This window comes from Colobus angolensis, unplaced genomic scaffold (assembly GCF_000951035.1).
Source record: "Colobus angolensis palliatus isolate OR3802 unplaced genomic scaffold, Cang.pa_1.0 Scaffold344, whole genome shotgun sequence".
In the NCBI taxonomy this organism is placed as follows: Eukaryota; Metazoa; Chordata; class Mammalia; order Primates; family Cercopithecidae; genus Colobus; species Colobus angolensis.
This window is the reverse complement of record NW_012116755.1, coordinates 3,040,726-3,067,064: the sequence shown is the minus strand read 5'-3', so window position 1 is coordinate 3,067,064 and position 26,339 is coordinate 3,040,726. Positions and strand designations below refer to the sequence as shown.

General features: G+C 38.2%; 1 protein-coding gene across 4 annotated transcripts in view; it reads right to left on the bottom strand.

Moving 5' to 3' along the window:
* SLC5A7 (solute carrier family 5 (sodium/choline cotransporter), member 7) overlaps positions 1-21,432 on the bottom strand; it is a 28,230-nt gene extending 6,798 nt beyond the window's left edge. Inside the window, exons 1-7 of one of the 4 annotated variants that reach the window (XM_011952688.1) lie at positions 21,182-21,432; positions 19,616-19,844; positions 15,523-15,636; positions 14,600-14,755; positions 9,768-9,916; positions 5,993-6,099; positions 1,832-1,985 (exon numbers count right to left, since the gene is read on the bottom strand). In XM_011952688.1, coding sequence (XP_011808078.1) covers positions 1,832-1,985 — 154 coding nt within the window. In that variant the 5' untranslated portion in view covers positions 5,993-6,099; positions 9,768-9,916; positions 14,600-14,755; ... (1 more) ...; positions 19,616-19,844; positions 21,182-21,432. Of the gene's footprint in view, positions 1-1,831; positions 1,986-5,992; positions 6,137-9,767; positions 9,917-14,599; positions 14,756-15,522; positions 15,637-19,615; positions 19,845-21,181 lie in introns of all 4 variants that reach the window. The other 3 variants (XM_011952686.1, XM_011952685.1, XM_011952687.1) reach the window with 3 other exon arrangements.
* Positions 21,433-26,339: the final 4,907 nt, after the last annotated feature.

Here is a 26,339-nt window from a genome sequence, read left to right as displayed (position 1 = left end):
CTTGGTTTTGAAGCTGCCTCAGCATTAATTTTCAACTATTTCTACCTTGCATAGAATTTCACTAGATTAAGAACAGTCCCTTTTTATTGAATAAAAAGTATAGTCATGTGGCTGAAATTTTCAGGAAGTTTTGGTTGTGGTAGGGTAAGAAGACTTGAAACACAGATTTATCTTTGAATACATAGCTTCTTTACTGGTTAGTTGTAGCATGTGTTGAAAAACTATGGAATCCTTAAATGTACATTAGCATAGTTGGCTTTTTATTTGCTGAACTTCTTTAATATTATGATCATTGGACCAAATAAGAATTGTTCTTTTTGGATCCTACCATTTTTTTTCTTCCCTCATTTTCTACTACAATTGTCTCCAAAACCTGCTTACATGCAGGCAACTTTGTGGCCTTAACTGAGATGTTACAATAACATCATGTAAGCATATGAGAAATAACAAACAAGAATGTGTATCTAATCCAAGAAAAAATAGGCTTAATGCTGTTTCTGTTAGCCTGTGTTCCTACAATAAACACACACACACACACACACATGTTCATATATGTTTTCTGCTTGTGAGAGAAATACTATCTTTTTTCAAAGACAAACACTACCTACCACCTTTGTCAGTCATCTTTACATCTTTTGAAGTGTTTGTCTCCTGGACGAACAACTGGAATGGAGAATCTACACTATGAACCAGGACTGCTCTCCTAAAAGTTAAACAATCCAATAAAAGACTCTAGTAACTGAAAGTCAAAGTTGCCGTAGGAACATCACCCTGGATCACCTTTACAAAATACAACAGGGCAAAAGGTGAGCTTTAATCTATTTTATTACCTCTACCTAGAAGATGCCTTCAAATTTGAATTAACATGATGTATTTTCATTGAGTGCTCTTAAAAGTTACCACACAGGAACATAATAGTCAGGAGTAATTAATACATTTAATTAAATTAAAGGTGAGCTTTTGAACATGTTCCACATAGAGACTAACAGGGAGATAAACATTTCATAATGCTCTTTTTTCAAAACTGTTTTTCAGTAAGTGATTCTCTAAGTGACTTTGTTTCTTAGTTCGTCTTGACCTAAACACTTATTCATTGCTTTCTTCAAGAAAGAAAACTCCTAACTAAAATCTAATAAAGATGTGAAGCAGAAATCTCAAGTTCAATGTGATCTTTAGGGAGGTCATGAGGATGACAGGTAAACTTCTCTAAGCCTGTGACTCTCAACTCTGGCTCTCAACTCACCTAGGGGTTTTAAAAGAACACTAGTGCTTGTCTCTATCTTCAGTTATTAAAATGAAATTCCTGTGAAGTAGGCCAGATATCTGTATTTTTAAAAGATCCCCCCACCATTCCCCAGCTGATGTCAGCAGGCACCTTGGTTGAGATACACTGCTGACAGGAGTGCATATAAACAATCGATAAATATACCAAAACTGGGAGGAGGGTGTGCTCGCCAGTGTTTCGTAGTGGAGTGAGCAATCAAAACAATTGGAGGCTGGGTGCAGCAGCTCACACCTGTAATCCCAGCACTTTGGGAGGCCGAGGCAGGTGGATCACTTGAGGTCAGGAGTTTGAGACCAGCCTGACCAACGTGATGAAACCCCGTCTCTACTAAAAATAAATAAATAAATAAATAAAATAAAATAAAAGCAAAAAATTGGAGACCGCTGAACTATAACACAATTTACTGAATGCTATAACAAATTTATAAACATAAATGTGATGAGAAAGAATTCACCATGTGGAGGTAAGAGGGAAGTGGGACAGAAGGGTGTCTGGATGGGGATTGTAAACTAACTGGCACATGTGATGAAGCTACAAGAGATTTACCTGTTGATGCTCCAATGGCCCCAATGAGTATGGCTGGGACAGCCATTACCAGGCACCCGAAAGCTGCCAGGAAGGACAGCACTTGAGCATAGGTGGCCGAGGATGAAGAGAGAACCCTCTGGAAGTACGCTTGCCATGGGATTCCACCCAGCATCTGTGTGGAAAACACAAGGATGGAGAGTGAACTGGAGGCAAACATCTATTCTATTTTTTTAAAAGAGATTTATTACAATCACATTTAATAGTCATAAGTAGAACTTAGAAGTATTTTTAAAAGTGGCATGTAGTCACAAACATCAATTAGTATCATTATGTTTGCTATGATCTGATGTCTATGTTCCCCCTAAATTCATACAATGAAATTCTGATCACCAAGGTGATGGTAAATTTTGATCAAGTTGGCAACTTTGGGAGATGATTAACCCATGAGGGTGGATTCCTTATAAAAGAGAGCCAAATGAGTTTTTTCCCTTCCACCATGTGAGGAGGCAGCAAGAAGGTACCTTCTATGAGGATGCGAATCCTCACCGGGCAGTGAATCTGCTGGCACCTTGATCTTGGACTTCCCAACCATGTGAAAAACTGAAAAATAAACCTGTGTTGTTTATAAGCCACTCCGTTTATGATGCTTTGTCACCCAACTGAACTAAGACAATGTATCATCAACTTTCAATCATGCAGAACTTCCTGAAGTTCTTTTTCTCTATAATTACATAGAGCAATTATTTCTTTTCATTTATTTACGTATTTTGAACTGCATTTAAACTACCCTAGGGGCCTTCAATTTGTTATCATCTGGTGGTTCCAACCATCATAAAATATTCTCAAAAAATAATTAAGATTTTGGAAGTATGACATTTAACCTGAATCAATGCAACCCAAAAATATTTATACACTCCAATCATGCGCCAGGCAATTTAATGGCTGTAAAAGCACAAACATGAATAAGGCATGGTTCTTTCCCTGGAACTTACTTTCTACTGGGAGAGTCAATGTATGTGGTGTTTTCCAAAGTGAGTATTGCAGAGTGCTCAAGGCAATACAGCTGGCATCAAATAAAATACTTCTATGTATATTCATTTTACTTTGTACCTAAATACTGTATGGTTGCTTTTATTAAATGATTTACATCATACATTAGTACAGAATACATAAGCAACTGATAGATATACATATCTCTATTGGGATGTGCTTAAATTTCTTATTGAGCATATATAATCAAAAATGTTTACACTATAATACAATTTGTTGCATGATATAAAGAGGTCTGTATGGGAATTAAAATGATAAACCATTATTTGCGATGAGAAAGAGGTGGTAAAAAGAGAGAAAGGGTAGCTGCATGTTAACAGGAAAACATGCAGAAATGAAGTGCAGATTGTCCATAGGCTTTGAGAGCATTTCCAGAGGTGGAGATGGAGGGAGAAGAGAGTACCTGAGAGAGAAACTAATAGGAAAAAAGAAAATAACGACAGCAACCAGGCAGCTGAGACCACTGGGTATTTGGTATGATGAGAGGTCAGTGAGTGAGGGAGTGGTTGCAGGAGAAGCTGGAAACATACTTTTGGCTAGATTACTGTTACTTCTCTTCCTGGCATAAAGTCAATATTCCATAAATATTGGACACATGAACGAATGAATGAATTGATAAATGAGCTTGCCATAGCACAGTGTATCGAGGTTTCATTAACTGCCTGTCTGTCTCACTGGGCTCTGGGTTCTGGGGACGTCTGTCTTATCATGGTCTCACCTGAGCTAAGCAGAGTGTCTGTTACATAGATACCATAACAGTCTCCTTCTTATAAAAGCCATATATGTTCAAAAGTAATTAAAGGGAAAAATTCTAAAATTCATAACCCCATTCCTCAAGTCTATATTCTTCCAAAACCATTTCCTTTCATTTTGTGACCTGTTTTATCAGTATATCATTAACATCTTGCATGTCAATGACTTGAATGGATTGATACATCATGAATTACATATTCATCACCCTGGACATTTAGATCATCAGGAGTTTTGAAGTAGGGTGAAGCCTGACTTCATCTACAAACAGAAGCTCTCATAATGCAATGGACTGAATGTTTGTCCTCCTAAAATTCATATGTTGAAACTCTAATCCCAATGTGATGATATTTAGAGGTGGAGCCTTTGGGGGATAATCAGGTCTTGAGGGTGGAGCCCTCATTATGGGATTAGGACCCTTTTAAGAAGAGGCCAGAGAGCTCTCTCACCCTCTTTTGACCATGTGAGGGCACAACGAGAAGTGGACAGTTTGCAACCTGGAATACTGCCATCTTTAGAACCTAATCATGCTGGTACCCTGGTCTCAGATTTCCAGCCTCCAGAATTATAAAAATTATATTCTTCTGTTTATATATCACCCAGTCTATGGTAAATTGTAACAACAGCCCAAAATGACTAAAGTAGTTAGCAATATGGAAAGTGGGCATAGGGGAGTAACAGGTGGGCAGGCTGCCATCAGGGAGACTAGTGGGGGTTATCATACTAGACCAGGTAAGGAATGCAGTCTACCTAATAGAGAGCAAACATGGGGACAGTGGGCAGGTTCCAAGTGTGACTGGGAGATACACTGACAGTATCATTAGCAGGACTTGACAAGTCATCTTCATGTAGGGGATGTAGGAGAGACAACTGGAAGATCAAGACCATTGGTGCAACGATTTCAAGGCTGATTTCTGTAGTTCATTCATTTATTCAACATGTACTATTTTAACTGGTCTTACAATTTGAATCATGAATACGACTAAGTCATATAATTTTGTAGAGCTGGAAGAAATTTAGCAATCACTTTATACAATGTCTTATTTTAAAGATGAATAGTCTGAAGACTAAAGCGTGGTGTAGGGGAAAGGACTTTGAGTTCTTAATATTCTGTATCAATCTCTAACTCAGACAATGGTGTGATTATTGACAAATTGCTTAACTGTTCTAAGTCTCGTCATCTCTATGATATAACCATAAGCACATCTACTATGCAGGTATAGTTACATATACATATTTAGTCTTACTCCAGTTCATAATTTTAAGCCATTCCAGAAAAATGAGAGCCAACAGATTTCTCAACAATCCTTAGGCAAAGAAGTCCTCCAGTGCACTACTGGAAATATATATTTTCCCCATATTTTCCTGCCCCTTACTAGAAACATTTTTACTGGAAAAGACACAATCACTTTGAATGTTGAGATAATGCTAAAATTCAGCCACGTGCCATGCTCACAAAGTCGTACAATATTGCCAACCTTCTACAGAGAAAACAAAAATAACCAATTCACCTTTAAGTTTAATAGAAAAAGTAATCTATTTCTTTTTTAAAAAAGATTATTTTTGTAGAGATGGGGCCCTGTTATGTTGTCTAAGCTGTTCTCAAACTCCTGGCCTCAAAATGAGCCTTCCATCTCAAACTCCCAAAGGGCTGAGATTACCCGGCTGAGCCACCACACTCCACCATCATCGATTTCTTATGTTGAAATCAAATACAGTGTGTTATTTTCAGGCCTAACTCCTCTAATTAGCACAGTCATAAAATCTGGTCAGTTCTTCTGGTTGTTCCCTCTTGCCTCAATGGGATTGACCGTTATCTCTTCCATGCTCTCCTCAAAGTGCCTGCACCTTTGCCCCAAAGTTCTGCCTGTTTTCAAACTTCCTCTGGCTCCTGAGGGCCTCTCTCTTGGCATCTTTCCTGAGTGACATGTACTTTTCCAACCCGCCTCACTTAGGGCCTGTAGCACTAGTCATTCTTTTACTCTGTAATTCAAGAGTGAATGAGAGACTTACTCCATGAGTTGGGTTTCATGCCTTCATTCAAAACACAAAATAAAGCTTTTATGAGGTTTTGCCTTTAGGTTGGGGAAAGTTCTAGGGGTAGGGCATGTTATTCCTTGACTTACATCACAACGGAAATGAGGACACACCACACAGAACACCTCACGCTGTCCCCTTAGGGCCTCATTTGTTCTCCACCCTGACACTGTCAGCCACGACAGTCCGGCCCTGGCTCCACCCTCCCAGTAGAGAGTCCTCAATTCAGAAATGGCCATGAGCCCACAAGCACATTTTTTTACTATGAATATGAAAATCGTGAAAATAAATTTGATTTTAGGAACAATTAGATCACATTCCTCAGGTAAAGGCAATACTTACCAACAACAGAAAACTATCAAGCCACGAGTAGACTTCAGATGAGTCAACAGTTCCCAGCCACGGCTTTTGGTATTTGGCATGCACAGCAGTGAACCCGATGTCTGCGACTGCAGGATGTGTCAATGCAAAGGGGACGCTGATCCACTGCAACAGAAAGTGACACTGGAGCCCTAGGCCATGATTTTCAACTGTCTGATATATGCAAGATTTATACACCTCACACACTGCACAGCTCAGTAGTTCCTCCAGTTCAGACAGAGAAGGACCGGAAATCATGTTCTCTGTTTTCCGTTGGGCACCATAAAATACTGATTTAGATAAATTAAAATAGCACTTTGACTATTTCTATGCTTGATTATACCATGTCATACAAACTATAGCAGCAGCAACACAAAATCTCTAGGAAGAAAATATTAGATTTGGAATATCTGTCGATCAATCTATCTATCTATGTATCTATCTGCCTGCCTATCTATTGTCTGTCTCTGTCTGTGTCTGTCTGTCCACACACACACACACACACACACACACACACATATATGTACATAGATAGGTAGCTATTGAGATATATATCCCCTTGTTTGTGTGGTGGGAGGAGGGGAGAGATGTGGATTGTTTTTGTTTTCCTCTTCTGTTAAATGTTGGATAACACAAACTTGAGTTCTAATAAAAAATTGTATTTCTCAGCTTCTTAGGAGGGTGAGGCAGGAGAATTGCTTGAACCTTGGAGGCAGAGGTTGCAGTGAGCCAAGATTGGACATAGCACTCCAGCCTGGGCAACAGAGCAAGACTCCATCTAAATAAAAAAAAATTGTATTTCAAAAAAAAAAATAAATGGGTGCCGGGCACTGTGGCTCAGGCCTATAATCCCAGCACTTTGGGAGGCCTAAGGTGGGCAGATTGCTTGAGCTCAGGAGTTCTAGACCAGACTGGGCAACTTGGTGAAACCCCATCTCTACAAAAAATGCAAAAATCTGCCAGATGTGGTGGTGTACACCTGTAGTCCCAGCTACTCGGGAGGCTGAGGTGGGAGGATTGCATGAGTCTGACAGACAGAGGCTGCAGTAAGCAGTAGCTGAGCCACTGCACTCCAGCCTAGGTGACAGAGCCAGATCCTGTCTCAAAAAAGAAAAAAAAAATAGTCAGGCACAATGGCTTATGCCTATAATCCTAGTACTTTGGGTGGCCAATGTGGGAGGATTGCTTGAGTCCAGGAGTTCAAGATCAACCTGGGATATATGGTGAGACCTGGTCTCTACAAATAATAATAATAAATAAAATAAAATATTTTAAAAATTACATTTGAAATATATATCCATATAAAAGAGTGTGTGTGTGTGTGTGTGTATACACACACACACACACACTCTTTTATGTTTTCTGTGAATTAAGGAAAGATATCCATTCATTAAGGGAAAGATATCCTTTCATTAAAGTAATAAGAAAATATGTGATTGAGAAATATATGGGTGACATATAAGCCTTCAAAGACGGGCCCGATAATAACAGGTAGAGTAATAAAGAATTGAAGGAAGAGATGTTTAGATGGAGCAAGGCAAAGAATAGAAGAATATATGGTGTGTGTTTGTTTGTGTGTATGTGTGTGCACCCACATCTGTTGGGAATGGGTTTTGCTGACATGGGAGTAGTTTGGGGAAATAGGAGAGATAAAGATGGATGTGTGGAGAAAACCCACACTGCAAGTTACAGGATTTGTATTTTGTTTTTGCAGGCAACTGGAAGCTAGAAAAAAATCTTTTAAGTCTTAAAAAGATTTCAGTGGAATTTATTCTGAAGTTTAATAACATAGACATGAATAGTGAGTTTAGCAAAAAGGAAGAGTCAGGGACAGTGACAGGTGATTTCAATTCCACCTAGATGAAGGCCTGAAGTACAGCAGTGACATTGGGAATGAAGAAATACCAGTACTAAAAAGGATTATGAAGAGCGAGTCAACAACCCTTACATTACCAGAAGGAGAGAGAGGTCGGAGAGAGAGGTCAGGGAGAGGGAAAATGAACAGAAAATCCTCAAGTTTACAATTTTGGAGCTCCGAGGGTGATGATAAAATCAATAATACTAGAGAATTTGAAAAAAGATGGTTTAAGGGGTAAGTTGATTCATTATGTATGCTCATACAGCCATTAAAGTTTGGAAAACAACATTATTTAGTCTTTTATTCAGCTACTTCAATAGGGCCTTAACTAGTAACCAACAAAACTTCATTCCTTATCAATTTGGCTACATTTTGTGGCAGAAAAAATATTCTAACATCTTTGCACTGTCATCTTTACACTTGTATACTTGATTTATGCACTCATGGGTTTTAAGTTCTAGTCTCATACAAAGCAATGAGAAATCACATATATCATCAATAATAGGTTCATTCCCTTGGGTTGTGTTTCTTAGAATACCTAGTACATCAGTTATGAGAGTTGTCGTTGCCAAAACAACCTGGCTCCTGACATTCTGAAGAGAGATTTATTTCTATGTTCCCTATTTTATTTCTGGAAGTTTACGTTGATGCTAAGGAAAAATCAGAATTTCAATACAGTCCACTTAATTTTGGTAATCTAAATACAAATAGTGGGAGTCCTTGAGCAAATTAAATATTCTCATATTCGATTACAATATGAATGGATGAAATTCCACGAAATGCAAAATGTCTAAGGAGAAAAAGAAAATATTATAATCTTTGCTGGCACATGTAAATTCATAAACTGTACATCTAATTGTAGTCCGTTTTTTAAAATTTTTCCTCTAGGACATTATTAGAGATGCTGGAATGTTTATGAAACGGAGAGAAGAGCATGAGATTACTTCTTCATTTTTAATTTCTAAGAGTCTCGTGTCAAAAGTAAAATATAATGAAATGCTTTACATTGTTATTTATTTATCTTAATAAATAAAGATGAGGAGAATCAAGAGTGCTAACCATCCTTGGGAAAATGAATCATGATCTCTAGTGTTAGCTTGCTCTGTCCCTGGGCTTTGCAGGAGGGCATTGCCGCTACAGAATCTACAACTGGGATAATATATGTGTAGGATGAGATAATGTATGTGAACCTATGATAACCCTAGCCCAGCATGGACACACCAGTTTCTATACTTCTTTTGCTACATCTTAGGTACTGAATATTATATGCATAACTGTACTGTTCACATTTCTTCAACATTGACTAAAATGTGTTCAGACACACACAAGTGTTTTTAATATAGTGCTAACAATACTCATGTCTCATAATTATAATAAAAACAATAGATAATAAATCTTTCTGGTGCCTTATATAATTATGAATTGTCTCTGTTTTTAGACCACAAATAGTGATGATTAATATTTGAAATGCACAGTTTTCCAATGGGATCATTTCTATGTCTTATGAGCATTCTTAGAATTCACCAACTAACATAAAAGGAGACTTGTATAGGTTGCCACTAAGGTTTGAATTTTGTTATCTCTGCCGAGGAAAATGGATTGTCTTAAATACTCAAAGGAGATCATGCATAAGTTTCCATCAAATCTAGGCATGAAGGAAAGGAAGACCTAGACCTTTCCAACAATTCAACGTAGAGCACTTTTCTGTCAAATTTTATCAAAATGACTAGTTTTTCATCTAATTAATTTATGGAGAAATTTGAAATTTCATATAATATGTGATTTAGTGTGTATTACTCATGAGGGAAAATAAGATTTCTACTAATTTTTAATGAGTTAGTATGAAATACATTGTCTTTTACAGAAAAAAGGAGGAGAATCTTGGGTGCTCCCACTTACCAGCCCCACAAAAATGCAAAAGAGCTGGACGACATCGGTGTAGGCCACAGAATAGAGCCCTCCCACCAGGGTGTACAGAGTGGCAACGAGTGCAGAGATGATGACAGAAACGTTCACATCCACGTCGATGATCACACTGATGGTGGCTCCTGAAACAAACAAGAGAGTGCTGTGGTCATGGTGCCCAGACAGATTCTGCTCTTTGTATAAGGACACAGTGAAAGTTCAGTGATAAACAGCATTTGTCTCTCTGTCATATGAAATGTAGTGGATGATAACACCTAAAGTTAATTTTTCTATTGAAATTTGTATATCTTGGCCGGGCGCGGTGGCTCAAGCCTGTAATCCCAGCACTTTGGGAGGCCGAGACGGGCGGATCACGAGGTCAGGAGATTGAGACCATCCTGGCCTACACGGTGAAACCCCGTCTCTACTAAAAAATACAAAAAACTAGCCGGGCGAGGTGGCGGGCGCCTGTAGTCCCAGCTACTCGGGAGGCTGAGGCAGGAGAATGGCGTAAACCCGGGAGGCAGAGCTTGCAGTGAGCCGAGATTGCGCCACTGCACTCCAGCCTGGGCGACAGAGCGAGACTCTGTCTCAAAAAAAAAAAAAAAAAGAAATTTTTATATCTTAATAAATTCAGTGAGACACACACTTTTGCTTTCTGAAATGAGTGGTTTGCTAACTTATTTATGTGGAGGACACACAGATCCATGGTATGCTTATGGAAGACCCTGAATTACTGAGAAATTTAATTACATTACGAGAACTCAAAATAATTTCACTATCTGGAACTCTGACTCAATCAAATACAGCCATGTGTTGCTTTAACAATAGGGATGGGCTCTGAGAAACGTGTCGTTAGGTGATTTCATTGTTGTGCAACTTCACAATGTATACTCACTCACAAATCTTGATGGTGTAACCTACCACACACCTAGGCTATAGATCCTAGGCTACAAATTCGTACAGCTTGTTACTGTACTGAACACTGTAGGCAACTGTAACATGATGGCAATTATTTGAATATCTAAACATAGAGAAAGTAACAGTAAAAATAGGGTATTATAATTTTATGGGACCACTGTCATATGCAGTCCATCATCAACAAATGTCATTACATGGCACATAACTGTATATGAAATACATTAGTCACATCTATGAAAAACACGAGGCTTTCTGAGAAACAAGATCATCCATTTCCACATTTTACAATTAACTTTCATTTGCTATTTTGCATTTACTCTGCCCCCTGCTAGATTTTGATAGCTAACAAATGGTTAAGGCAGCAGAGAATTGAGAAAAATTTGTAGGAACAAATTATCAAATTGGCAAATGTTATTAATCACTCTCTCCCTCTTTAATTTGTGACAGATCACTCTTAGTTTATTTAATTGGTAGAATATACCAGTCCTGTCCCTAGGATACCAACATACTGAAGAGCCTAAGATTTGAATGTCATATTTTTTTAAGTAATTTTCATCATCAAAAATTTAAACTTCTCTTAGAAATCAAATTTATGTTTCTTCTTATAACATTGTTTATTGTGTTTGTTGGTCCTTATATTTCCACTGAATGTATTGAGGTATGACGAGTTTGGGCCACTCTGGTTCTTGGACTGACAGTTCATAATTCACTTGTTGTTTTACTAGCCCTTTCCCTATTGTTCTCAAAACTATACAGTTTACATGTTACATTATTAAATGCATACATGAAATAGATCTGTGGTTTTACGTATCATCAGTTGCAGCCAGCTGAGTTGTCTTACATGCTACCCCCATTCCTCAGTCGGCATGCTGTAGTATATACAACTCACTGGAGATGAAACTACATTATCTCAATATAAGATGTGTTGATTCAAAATATCAGTAAAAAATATTTTTCAATGCTTTTGCTGTGGTGATAAAATAAAATTATTTTCTGGAGTAAAGATCCATTAAAAAGAAAAATCTAGTAAGAAGTTGGAGAAAGAAGACAAGGAAGAGAGATCAAGTATAGATGAGTGACTTTAGATAATTGACTGAGTTGTTTCATAGATATTTGAAAAGTAATTTTTTTCCTGAGATCATTTACTTTGAATCTAAACTTGCAACTGTTTGTTGTTCTTTTTGTGTGTGTGTAGTTCTCCACTTTAATAACACTTCTAAGCTATATGCCATGAATTATGAAAAGTTCAATTATAAAATAAAGATTACCTGACTAAAATCTCAAAGATTTGGGGTCCTAGTAGATGCTGTCAATTAACTGTAACTCAGAGATATTAGAGACGTCAATCACCTCTCCATTATCACTATTAAAATTAGATAAAAGTTTCTCTAAAATATTTTCTGAATAATTAAATCAATTGCAGTAAGTAAAACAAAGTGATACTTTGAGGTATGCTAGTAAATATTAGTCTACTCATGAAGCTATAAAATAAATATACCGCAAAATTATGAAAATCCACTGAACTTGAGCTGTTAGGAGTATAAATACACATTTCTTTAAAAAGTTGTAAGATGTCAATTTCTACCAAGAAAATAGTTTAAGATTCTCCTATGTTTCAATGGTGAAGTATACACATTCACACTAAGGTGGTAATAGATCTTATACATTCTTGAATAGATCAAATTATTTGCAATAAACACTAAATTTTAATTAAGTCCAACTATTACTTTTTATTTGTGTAAATTTAAAGATTACAGTTGCAATGATGTTACCTGGGTATACTACACAGTGGTGAAGTTTAGACTTTCAGTGCTTTCATTACCCATATAATGTACATAGTACCCAGTAAGTAACTTCACACACACACACACTCACGCACTCTCTCTCTCTGCCCCAAAGAGTTCAAGCAATTGCAGCAATGTTTTTACATATGTTGTTTGATATATGTGTGCATGTGAGTGTGTAGAAAGATACAGACAGTAACATATTTTATATATGTAATCATGCATTACATAATAATGTTACCATCAATGATGAACCACAAATAGACAAATTTTCATAAAATCATATTGAAGCTGAAAGAGTCCTATTGCTTAGTGACGTTGTAGCTATTGCATTACAATTGCCTATAGTATTCAGTGCAGTAACATGTTGCACAGGTTTGTAGCCAAAGAGCAATAGGCTATACCATATAGCCTGTGTGTGCAGCAGACACTACCAGCTGGGTTTGTGTAAGTACACTCTGTGTTCACACAACATCAAAACTGCCTACTGATGCATCTTTCAGAATGCATCTACATCCTTAACCTGACTGTATATTGTAATACAGGCACAAACATAGACACACATATATACAAAACTAATTATAACAAAGTTCACAGTTTCGTTACTATATATTTCCAAAATACTTTAGAAACATTAGCTTATTAATTCTATTCTTTTTCAGGACTCTATTATATTAGTTGATCTTTATTCAATGAGTGAGCGTTTTGTATTTTGTTATATACTCAGCCCACTTTTTTGATACCTCAGCAGGTAATTTGTTCTTAAAATTAAAATTTTTTGGTGTTGAAAACAATGGCAGATAAGCCCCCCATTGCAGCTCAGCTAATGAGAGTCAGGTGGAAAGCGAGGTGTAGTTTTACAGGTAGTATCATTAGAACATAAGAGCAGCAGTGGGTGTGGAGTATTATTATCCAGCACCAGGGAAGTGCAGCATTTTCCACCTAGTTCTTACTGTATTTTATAACGATCAAATACTCTTGTTTCCGCAACAGTCACTCTGTTTTCTAGTTGGGAATCAAAAAAATCCTGACTAACCTGCAGGATGAAATTGGATGTGCTGAAGGCGGGGCAGTGCGCGCCTTTATGGGGAGCTTCCTTCTCCCAGCTTCCTCAACAGCCTCAGTCAGGTCCAACATTCTCAACTGGCCCCATGTGGTACATCTAAGCCTGTGTCTCTAAGGGTAGATTGGAGCTGAGGAGATGCTAAGGCATGGGCAAATTTTCTCATAGAAATTATTGAGAAGACATTTAAACTGAAGGGGAAATTCTTGTTACACTCTACCATACTTATTTTCTTCCACTACTAAACCATAACATTGAGCTTTATAATATCAATTTATTGAAATATTTCAAGTTTGTAGTTTTGCCGTGTGACTTACATTATTTACCTATTCTATCAGCAGAGGGTTAGTGATATCTCACTTCTCCAGGAATGTTCTCTACTGCTGGAACTGACTTTGTTTTATATATTTTTTAATTAGATATTTTATTTAAAAAGCCAACATCTCTGAAAATATTACTGCTTTTAGAATAACATGCAACGCTGTTGTCTTGGGAGTTATCTAAACTATCTAAGTTTTATATTTGTGTTTATGCCAATTAACATGGCAGTTATTAGAGGGAAAACAATGGGAGATAAAAAGTTCTCAGTTTGCAGAAAGAACACTTATTGGAAGAAATGAAGATATAAGTCATTTATTTAAATTTATTCAACATCAAAAATATATGTTAGTATTTTCACTAACCCCTGGCTTATGAATTCTTGTTTTAAACATTTCTTTTAAGTAAACTGCACTTTTTAGCTATGCTTAATTCATTATACTTTGTTCAAAATCATATATGACTCATAAAAGCAAATTGATCATAATAATTCATGATTATTGGTCTAAAGAGGCAATTCAAGTATAAAAAGTGTAGTTGAGGTTTTATTTAACCTCTGCCACCATATTGCAAATAAACATAAAATTTCCATTAAGCTTTTATGAATATAAATACAGTTCAGTATATGGTTTTAATAAAAATGTCTTCAGAAGCCAAGGCTGAAGAAAGTAAGGTTGTGTATCTGATTGATGTTTAGTTAACTGCGGAGATGCAGCTAGAACAACTTAGTTGGGTCTTACCCAAAGCAGAGAAAATTGCTGCAGCCCAGAACATTTCTCCCATCAGTGCAGGTATAAACAGGAGTCCGCCCATGCGTTTTCCATAGATTTGCTGAAACGGGTCTAACATGGTCACATACCCCTTTGAACGCATAGGTTTTGCAAAGAACAGGCCACCTAAAAATTAAGCAAGTGTTTAGGAGGAAATAAAAAAATGTAATATAATAGTCTTTTACATGCTGCCATTTCTCAGGGGAAATGCATTTTTCAGAACACCTGTATGGATTGAGGAACCAGTCTGAAATATAATGTGCACACAGTACCAACCTACTCTAAATATTAGGTTTGGCAATCTAATGTAAATTATTTAGTACACTTACCATTGTATGTGTCCAAAGACAAGTGGATCTCATTGAGGCATGTGAATTGAAAAACATGAACCAGCACATTGCCTCACTTAAATGCCTCAATGCATAGCTATCACTCAACAGAGCATTTAGAGGTTTTGAATAATCACAGATTCAATAAAAGCCTTCTGAGTGCCCCCAAAATGAGGTACCTTCTGTTATATAATACTTTTGACCTCTTATTCATTTGACTTGCTAAAAGAAATACAGGTACATTTCAAGTTGATTCATTTGTAATGATATATCCATACTTGTTTTGAAAGAAATAAAACATGATTACATTAAGAAATTCACTGTGCTGATAGCCACAAGATCAAAGGATTTTTAAAATATATTCCATAACCAAGAGATCAAATAATCTAAGCATTAGTGTTCTGCTACTTACCAATTTCTGGTAATGGCTCCTTAAAGATCTCAGGGAACATTGTTTTTTTACAATGGTTATTTACAGTGTTTGACTTGTTATTCCACTTGTTATTACACTCTTGTTCTGTATGCTTTACTGAGTGAGTCACTGAGATTTGCACTTTCACTTACCTAAAATCAGACTAAGAGAATATCCAATTGGTGCCTGAGCCCAAGCTAGGCCATAACCTGGTACATAAACTGCTTCAGCTGTGCCATTGATATACCCTCCTCCGACCCAGGTAGCTGAAACAGAATGAAAAGTGAGGGAGTGATACTGTCTTACCTGTTACATCTACACCTGCCTGCCAAACCAGTGGCTACTGGAGGTTACTGAGCACCTGAAATGTGACTAGCCTGGATTGAGTTGTTCTAGGAATATAAAATATACACCAGATTTCAAATGTTTTTTCTTTCATTGATCACATGTTGAAATGAAAACATGTTGAATGAACTGAGTTACGTAAGTTATATTATTAACATTAATTTACCTATTTCTTTTTGTTTTTGGAGGTTTGTAGAAAATTCAACATTGTGTTTACGGCTCACATTATATTTCTATTGGATAGTGCTGTCCTAGATGTTTTCTAAATGCATTGAGTCAGCAATATTTTCATGATATTATATATAATATAGTCTGAGGTCATGGGGTAAAATTTCTTTATTTCAAGGTCCTTCCATTTTAATTGTATTGTTTTTTTTTTTTTTTTTTTTTTTTTGAGACGGAGTCTTGCTGTGTCGCCCAGGCTGGAGTGCAGTGGCACAATTTCGGCTCACTGCAAGCTCTGCCTCCCAGGTTCACGCCATTCTCCCGCCTCAGCCTCGGAGTAGCTGGGACTACAGGCGCCCGCCACCACGTCCGGCTAGTTTTTTGTATTTTTAGTAGAGATGGGGTTTCACCATGTTAGCCAGGATGGTCTTGATATCCTGACCTCGTGATCCATACTGTCCTCAGGGAGTGGTGTGTGTGTGTACATGTATGTGTGAACACATACATGTATGTAGGTAGGTGTACGTATGTGGAAATGTGCTTCTCACTAATAGAAATAGAGTCTTTCTTGAACACTCTGCGGATATCGGAGCTTGCAAATCTTATCTCCATCACCACTAAGTTGCACTTACTACCTTAAATTATTAGGAGTGAAGAGAGGATCGAGATGACACATCTACTACAAGGTGTCCAAAGTGAGTTAAAATGTTACCTTAAGGCCTAGACTACCTAGCACTCAGAAGAATGTAAAATGTGAACTGTGTACATACCTGCAATTCTATATTTTAATATGGATCTTTTAGTAAGGTATTTACTATTTGACAATAAGTAATGAAAAATACCTTATTCAGATAAATAAAATTTCTGTAGCATAACAGCTGAGGGAAGGAGGTCAAAGAACCAAAGAAAATAAGTTTTGACTTGACTGGTTTGAGCCAAGCATGAGCTACAGATTAATATTTTTCTCCGAATAGACAATGTAATACTAGTACCATTTTCTCTGAGGAAACAGTATAATATTGAATCCTTGCTGAAAAACTAATGTTGAAGAGAACACTAAACTTTGCAGTTTATACCTTTTTGAGGTTACAGTATGGTTGAAATATTCAAAACAATCCTTAAGCAGAATTTGTGTAAAGTTATGATGGTCACAGGTTGGTAATAAAAATTTATCAGATATGAGGCTGAATTATAGGTTGCATCATCCCATTAGGAATAAAATTTAACTCTGATGAATTTTCCAAAATCTCACAGTTAGAATGTAGGTAAATGAAATAATATCTATACAAAACTACCTAGGATGTGTTTCTATTGTGTTTGTGCCAAACTTTATCTGGCTTTTAATCTAATACAAAGCAAAGAAGAGGGAGTCTTAGGGTTGACATAAAAAGAAGGAATTGTAAGTACATTTAAATGAAAAGTTTATATACAAAATCCTGGAGCCAAATACATATTTAGCAATCACTCCCACCTTTGCAGTAGCTTTTACACCCAGTGTTAACAAATAACAAATGGCATTATTTGTTTTCTTATTCTAAGCCCTGCTGAAATTTTTTAAATGGCTTTTTTTTTTTTTTCACTATGTGTGTAACCATGACCTGAAGAAATAAATTCTTACAGGCAGAAAACTTGAGACTTTATCTTTCTACTAGGTAACTGGAATTGCTAACGCATCAATGCTTCACTGCATAAAGTAAATGGTCTGATGGTCTTCCAAGTACAAAACTCATTAGTGATCATTTGTCATTGTGTAAGTTTACTGTCCCTTGTCCAAAAAGAAAATTAGTGCCTGAATCATTGCAACTATTGTGATATAGAAGTGAGGGCTTGACTACTTACTAAGATTTAAAAGTCCCCCTTTTAAATGAATTTAGTCTCTTCTGTAACAGCATTTGCTCTCCATGTTTGTATATTTTGTGTCAGATCCATAAGTGAGAACACAAACTCTTAAACTATACTCACTTTTAAAAGAATCAACATTTTTTTAAATCTCTATTCTTTATAAAATATATCCAAGTCAATCAATCTGACAAGGTTAGGTAGTATGGTTCAGATTTTAAATGAATTATGATATTGACCAAGGTTATTTTGAGTTCTGAGAAAGAAAAAAAAAGTTTTACAAACTGAGGAAGACCATGGCCCTTTATAAAAAATAGCATCATTCAAATATTTCTGTATCTTTTAATAGCTTATTAGGTTGGAAAAAACCCTTCTAAATGGTAAAATCAAATTATAAAATATTATTTTTATGACCATATTGAACAGAATATTAAATGAGAATAATAGAGGGCTATAATTATTTTCAATAAACAACATATTTTGACATATAGCAGCTTTCTTATTCTTTCTACAGTGCTTACAAACTGCGCACCTTTTGAAAGAAAGAAAGTGAAACTAGTTACAGGGCTGCACGTGGCACAGCATGGGGTGGTCGCCAGCATGGCCACCGGAGACCTGTGTTTGGTTCTGGCTGCAGCCTTGGTCCTTGTTAACCTTGTAACCCGGGATCTTCACTTAACCCCAGAGTGCCATCATAGTGCTGTTATAAAGACCAAATGAATTCACGTACAGTGGGTGAAGAGTTAAACAAAGATAAAATGTCAATGTCTGAAAGATAAAACTGATGGCTCACAGAGGACACTGTAGGTTTCAGATGGCCAAAGTCAAGGGGTTCGGAACATGGATGACCTCTTCCCAGACTGGTTTGGTAAACTGCCTGATACACAGGGTGAATCATTTTAAAATTACACTTCGAGACTGAAATTGGACATCACTTGATATAATTCCCCATGGGATATTTTTCCAGTGAACACTCAAGAGTTCCTGCTATGTTGCAAATGTTTAAAAACTCCACTAAGACTCTATAATGAAATATGTGTTGTTAGTGCAACCGTATTAAATATTAAACATTTAATTTTAAGTTGATGTTTTTCAGAATTATTTTCAATGACCAAGAATATAGAAAAGAAACAAATCACCCTTTAAACAGAACCACCTTAGTGCAAAGTAAGAAAGAATATCAGCTCCGTCTAACCATAAAGAAGGTTTGAATGACAAATGACTACAGATGGTGGCCTGGGGATTCCTATGAGGACACGCCCTAGGTTTTCCCTTTTATAACAAGGTTCATGACATTTCTTTATTAGTGCTGTGGAGTCATAACATGTGATTGTCTTCCTGTGAGGAATTAGTTATTAAATGAAAGAATTCGGTTTCAAAACAGGGAATCACTCAATTGGAAATATTATCACCCCCACATTTATTTATGCAGATTAAAAACCATCACTAGTTGGTATTCATTGACACTTATCATTTAAACCTCAAAGTCACAACTCTATGCACGTATTACTGGACACGTTGAGATGCTGCCTATCACATTAATTAGCGGATACATAGCTTGTAATACTAGGACAGCTTCCCATTCCCCTACCTCTTTGTTTCCACTCTGTTTCCACCCACTCAACAGCCCAGAGAGCCAAGATTTGTTTCATGACTCTTCACTCCAGTGATATATTATCAAATCATTTTTGTTCAAGTACTACTGAGTCGAAACCAATTTATTTTTAGGTTTTAAATGAATAGAAAATTATTTTAAAATATATATAACTAGTGAACATAAAGAATCCCTAAAGGACAAAGAGCAACATTTGCTTTGTCACTCTGAAGCCGCACGCTGCACACTCACAGATGCTAAGGAAGGGAGGACTGCATGGAGCCGGCGGCGTCTGAACGTACCTGTCATGGTAAATCCACCAACCAATAAACCAATATCTCGGCCACCAACGATGATGGCTTCGCTGCGCTCTTCTGCGCTGCCACTGTTTTTGGTTCTCCAGGCAGCCCATATTCCAACCAGCAAAATTAGAAGGTAGAACACGATGATAGCTATCAGTCCTTCCACATGGAAAGCCATTTTTATCTAATGATCCAGATTCTTCTGCAGCTGGCTACTTCATTAAGACTTCTGAAGAAAATACAGGAATGCATTATAAATCAGTCAAGCACTATGCACACGTAGGCAGCCAGGAGTAAACCAGCTGGATCTCGAGAGACCCTGTGCCACTCACAGAAAGAGTACAATGCTGAAACCACATGTAAAATGGGCAGTTACCAATAAGTGTCCACTACATTATCCTACTTTTATTTAACAATTTAACATTGCTTTGAGTTTGCAAGAAACAGAAAAAAAAAATGGAAATGTAGTTTAACAAATGGAATCATAATCCTTGTGTGTTTCATACATACTTTAAATTTAAAATTAACCTTGTGTGTATCTTCACACAGTAACTGTCAAATCGTTTACAAAGAGTAGGGCTGTATTGGTGTTTTGGAACTAAGTTACTCTTCTAGAATTATTCATTCACTTTAAGTGTTTTATAAATGACTATTCTCAAAATTTTAAAATATCCATTAATTTATTAATTCTTTTATCTGTCCTTTCAAACAGCTTCAGAGAATGGCTTCAGTAGTAATCTGATATAAAAATATCTGAAAAAAAATCTTTAGAAAATTTCATTTCAAAAACACATCAAACTCCACATTTTCAACAAGTTTCTGTAGTTCAAGTTACTATAGCAACTAAGTATGTTTTTGTTTAAAGGGTCCACTCTCTTGATCTTCTTCGCCCAATATCCTTCATTCAATTCATCACCCCCCATTAATGGTACATACAGGAAAAGGTTTTTTGTTGTTGTCGTTGTTGTTGTTGTTGCTTTTTAAACCCAATTGCCTAAAAGCACAACAGAAGGATCAAAGACACTAAAATCAAGACTCTTAGAAGACAAACGTCAAGTTCGAAAGCATTCACCTTCTGAAATTCTTGTTCTCTTTTATTTATTTATTTATTTTTTACCTTTGTGACCACGGCTGTTCCCTGAACCCAAACTGTCAAACACAAGTTTCTGGGGGAAACTCTGATATTTGTGCATGCAGGTGGGTGAAGAGCCTTTGGGGAAAAGAATCAGCCTTTTTGGAATTTAAAGGAGGCAAAAGAACGGCCCGCGGGCTGGGTCGTCTCTGCCTTTGTGAGCTACCAAGCAGGCAAGTTCCTCTCCGCGGCAGCCCGATGCTCTCCCGGCCCCCTGCGGCCCTTCCTCGGCCCCTTCTACCCATCTCCTGCGCCCAGACTTTGTAGCCTCTTGCACCCTGACAGCAGCTGTGCCAGACAACAAACCCTCCCTTGCATCCCACCGAGAGGCAAAAACGCCGCGTCCCTCCCCTCTAAAACCGCCCGGGCTCGGTGCCCAAGGCGTTCCCGAGGGTGCGGGCCCCTAGGCGCAGGAATGCCCGCTAAGCTCCTACCTGGAGTGGTAGCTGCACGCGAAAGCGGTCCGCCCGGGGCCGCCGCCCCCTGGAACCGTGAGGGGTGTGGGTGCGAGGGTGAAGAAAGGGAGGGTGCGGGGTGGGGCAAGGGTGCAGTGCGGAGGGGGGCCAGTCAGTCAGGGCGGCTCCTCACCCGGCGTCTCCAAGAACCTGGGAGCCCGCAGAGTTGACAGGTGTGGGCGCCGGCGGAGAGCGCGCGGCGCAGGGCGAGGTGGCAATCGATCGAGTATTGGGAAAAGTCCCCTTTATAAGGGCGGCCGGCGGGGGCGATCGTCAGAGCTCAGGAGGCGGACGTCAGAGGAAAGTGGTGCTGGGGCGTGTGCTGGGGAAGCTGCCCTCGCGAGGAGGGTGGGTGTGCCGGATGCGAAGGAAACGGGGCCCAAGGAGCTGGGGGGCAGGCTGGGCTCTGGTCCGCGCTGCCAGCCATGGTATCCCCATCCCGAGGCAAGTACCTGCCACTCCATTCTCCTCCTCCAGAAAACTGGGCAGAGAGCCCTTAGGGTCATTCCCAGTCTAACTTCTCATCCCTGTGGTTGGAAGCTGGGAATGGGGAGGGTCTCAGAGGACTATATTTTCAGAAGCAGTAGCAGCTGGAAGCCTAGTGGAGAGAAGTTCTTTTCTTCCCAGGTCAGAGTCTGGAATTGTCTCCTGAGGAGTCTCTCTGAGAGGGAAGGGGTCTTTCCGGCGGCCTCTCCTGGGCCCTGTTGGAAGCTGTTCCTGGCGTCCCTGGTGATGGGCTCCCTGAAGGAGACATTTCAGGAAGGTTTAGAAAGTCCTTTTTACGTTCATAACCCTGCCACTTAAAAGTGGACGCTAGGAGTGGCCCATGAAGGACACTAGGAGTGGTCCAGATTAACGTTGAGGTTATCACAGAAGCCAGACAACAGGGCTTTCCTGGTGGAGCCCTTTGGGCTGCTGGCCTGCTGAATATCCTATTCCAGCTTACAAAAATTTGCTGTTAGTTTACAATATATCAATATACCTACCTATTTTTTATAGATCATTTATATATTACACATATAAATATGTATCTGTAGATGTATTCCTAAATCTAGGTATATATGGATAGATGCAGATACGTATGTGAATGTGAATAGAGGAAGAGAGAAGGGTGGGAGAGAATAAGACAGAAGAGCCACCAGCCACAAAGCCACAAGCACTCTGACCACTGTCTCACTTCTTTCCACATTCCACCATGAGAGTGTATTTAACAGTGAAATACACAAATCTAATAAGGGATAGAATAAATAAAGAGTACCTCTGAACTACTGTTCACCTCTCTAGGCCAGTCAGACCATCTCCCCTTTTCTTACACTGGATTTTGAAATTCACTTTCAAATTTATATTACTACCCCTTTTCTTTCTTCGCTGCATCCAACTACCTCTTTTGAGGTGAGAAAGCCTAGGGAGTTCAAACAGAAACTAAGACGGGCCAAAAGGCCTGCAAAGATAGTTATTTCCCCTGGGTTGTATAACTAGTTCATTGATTTTTCTAGAAAAGACTTAGGCTGCCTTTTAATATAACCCCATTTTTACATATAAATTTTATTAATTTAAGCAATTTTAAGGAACTGGCAGAGGGAAACAGAGATGGGATTTCATGTAATTATCCATGTGTTTTAAAAGAGGTTCATTCATTCATTCAGCCATCCATCCATTCATTGATTGTTTTTGTTTTTGTCTTCTATAACTCATTTTCTGATTCTGGGCCTTAGCCTCAGGTTAACTTATGTATTTCCTGCCAGAATATACTTACGATGATGATGACACACAGCTTATTGCTGTAGCAGGGCAGGCATAGGCAATTGCAGTGTCTGAAATAGTGTACAGGCCTAAGGTCAGGGAGCTTGACTCAGATCCAAAGAGAGACTGAAGAGGCAGCCGTCCTCAGAGAACATCACCAGTCTTTAGGTATGAGAATTGGGAGTGCAGCCAAAGCACACCTCCCAGAGCCCACCTAATCCACTTTGAGAAGCCAGGCTTGCCAGACTCTAGACTCAGTGCCAGATCTGAGAATGGACAATGACCTTGACAGTGGCCAAACTAATTCTGGCCTGTCAGAGCGGCTGCCCTTCACGACAAGAAACACCAGTTGAAAATGACAACTGCTGATGTATTAAGTCTAGTACTGGGGAGACATTTCCTCATTTGCTCAGTCCTTTGCTCTCCGTGTCTGATCTAAGGATGAAGCTGCACGTGAATTTCTGTGCCAAGGTATCATTTCCCAGACACCCATTTCTCTTTTGTCTTTAATATGGGTACTTTAATATGTACCTCTTCCTCCCCTCTCCTGAGAATATGTGATCATGCATGGATTTAGGGAACTACGTGTCAGTGGGAGATCAGTTCCCACTTTGGGGGAGAAAAAGCAGGTTTTGCTTTTACAAATCATTTATTTAAAAAAAAACACATTTTCTGAGTGCCTTTTACATTCTGTCCTCAGTACTGAGAATACATCTAGAAAATGATATAAACCTTACCCTCAAGTAACTTATCCATGAAAAGAAATAAGGAACAAAGAAGCAAAAGCTCCACTTCTATATACTATTGTAAGTGCATATCTATATACACAGATTTTAGGGAAAGTACAAACAAAAGGTCTTAATCAGATGCAGGAATTCTTCCTGGAGGAGCAGGGAGAGTCATTTATCCAATAAATGTATAAAAACACCTGGCCAGGCACAGTGGCTCACGCCTGTAATCCCAGCACTTTTGGAGGTTGAGGCATTCAGTTTACCTGAGGTCAGGAGTTAGAGACCAGCCTGGCCAACATGGTGAAACTCCGTCTCTACTAAAAATACAAAAATTAGCCGGGCGTGGTGGCAGGCACCTGTAATCCCAGCTTCTCGGGAGACTGAGGCAGGAGAATTGCTTGAGCCCGGCAGGCGGCGGTTGCAGTGAGCCGAGATAGTGCCACTGCACTCCGGCATGGCCGACAGAGCAAGACTCTGTCTCAAAAAACAACAATAACAACAGCACAACAAAAAAAACAGAAAACAAAAAAACCAAAACAACAACAACAACAACAACAAAAAACACCTGTTGCCTTGTGCTAGGTATATACTCAATTAATTGAAATGAAAAGATCCCTGTCTTTAATAGGTTAACAGTCTCTGAACTTGCCATTCAAAGTACACTTCATGGAACATCAGCATTACATTTTTTTTTTTTTTTTAAATAACAGCTTTGGTAATTCGAGAATGTCATCACTTGGTCTATACATTTTGAACATGTTTCAGATATGATCCAAATGCTTGTTGAGATTGTGGGGGCCCATTTTGCTTAATTTATTATCCTTCCTAATGCTCCAGTTTCCACATACAATGTTAACTTAAATCTTTCATACCTTTTAATGGATTACATTTAGCTTGAATTAAAATTGGCCAGTCATTTCCAAACCAGGTTGATCATCAAAATTATAGAGTTCTTTAAAAATTGCAACTACTAAGGTCCCAGAGCACAAATTCTGACTTTGTAAATCTTGGGCAAGGGTTTGGAAACCTGGTTTTCTTTCAACCTTTCCCCAGTGATCTTGATGACAAGCTGGGATTGGAAGACTATGTTGAGTTTCAGAGTGGAAATAACTTTGAAAGTCAAAACAGACAACTTTAGCTCAGGTTAACTAGTTATGGAATCTTTATCAAATTATGTTATCTTCACTGTGTTTTAATGTTCTTATCTGTAAAGTGAAAATAAATAAAAGGTCGTTTCAATCTCATAGGAGGGTGAGGATTCATTGAAATGGCATACAGTCAGCCCTTTGCACCCATGGGTTCTGCATCTATGGATTCAACCAACTGGGGATTGAAAATATTGGGAAAAAAAGCATGCCTGTACTAAACTCATACATACTTTTTTTTCTCATCAATTTCCAAACAATATAGCATAACAACTATTTACATAGCATTTACATTGTATTAAGAATTATAAGTATTCTAGAGGTGATTTAAAGTATATGTAAGGGTGTATATAGGTTATATGCAAATACTATGCCATTTTGTATCAGAGAATGACCATCTGCCCATTTTGGAATCAGAGGGTGATCCTAGGTATGGAGGAATGACTGTATTTTTAAACACTGAGTACAATGCATATTTCCCTTTGGTCCTCAATATATAGTAAGCAATTGCTGCTGCTGCAGTTTCTGTTACTGTTGCTTTGATTCATTATTGAAGCCTGCTGATTTTCTGGCCTCTGGTGGCAGTCAGTTACTAATCCATTGCTAGTGCTGTGGATAAATGCATCTGACCTTTCTTTACCTAATGGTAAAGAAATATTTTGCTAATAACCTCAGGGGTGCATCAGAGGTTCATATATTCAGCAAATCACACCATGGACTAAAGTCTATATTCTATTTCTTAACCAAATTTTAACATAATCAAATTTCTGCCTTTGTAGATCAGGCCAGGAGTAGTGTCAGTCATCCACTTTCATAGAGGTACATGCGGAAGAGTCCTCTCGCTGCTTCTTTCTCAGCCTTTTCTCCCTCAGTTTCACACTCAGTCCTTAGCAACAGTTCCCAGCTTTTTTCTAAGGCACTTTTTTCCCCACCTAGTATGAAGCTAACCCTTTCTCATTCTTTTAGACTCAACTCAGATATGGAGAGAAGAGAAACTTCCCTGATTTCTATAACCAGACTGGGTCATGTGTTCTTTTTCTAAGCTGCTCACCCATGGTACCTACTAGTATATAACAGTGGTTTACAGATCTCATGCCTGTTTCTCAATTAGTCTGTGAACTCTGTAAAGGGGACTACCCTATTCCTTTTACCTTTACTCACAGAACACTTAGCACAGTGCCTGGAATACTACTAGACAAAAACTTGGTTAAACTGTATTTGTTTTACAGAAGGCAAATATGAGACTCAAAATGAGTAAATATCTGAGAAATCATTTAATCAAAATCTAAGTAGAAAACTGAGATTTGGAGGAGGCAACGGGACCATTCTGGTTATTAAGTACATGTTTGTCATCATGGGTTTAAATTGCATTGAATACAAATCACACAACCAGTTACACAAGGTCACACAACCAGTTAGCGGCAGATATAAAACAGAGTTCTCTTGCCTCCCAAATGAATGATTTTTAACCTTAGGTAAATAGTGCTCTTACACTCAATTTGATATTACTCTATCCCA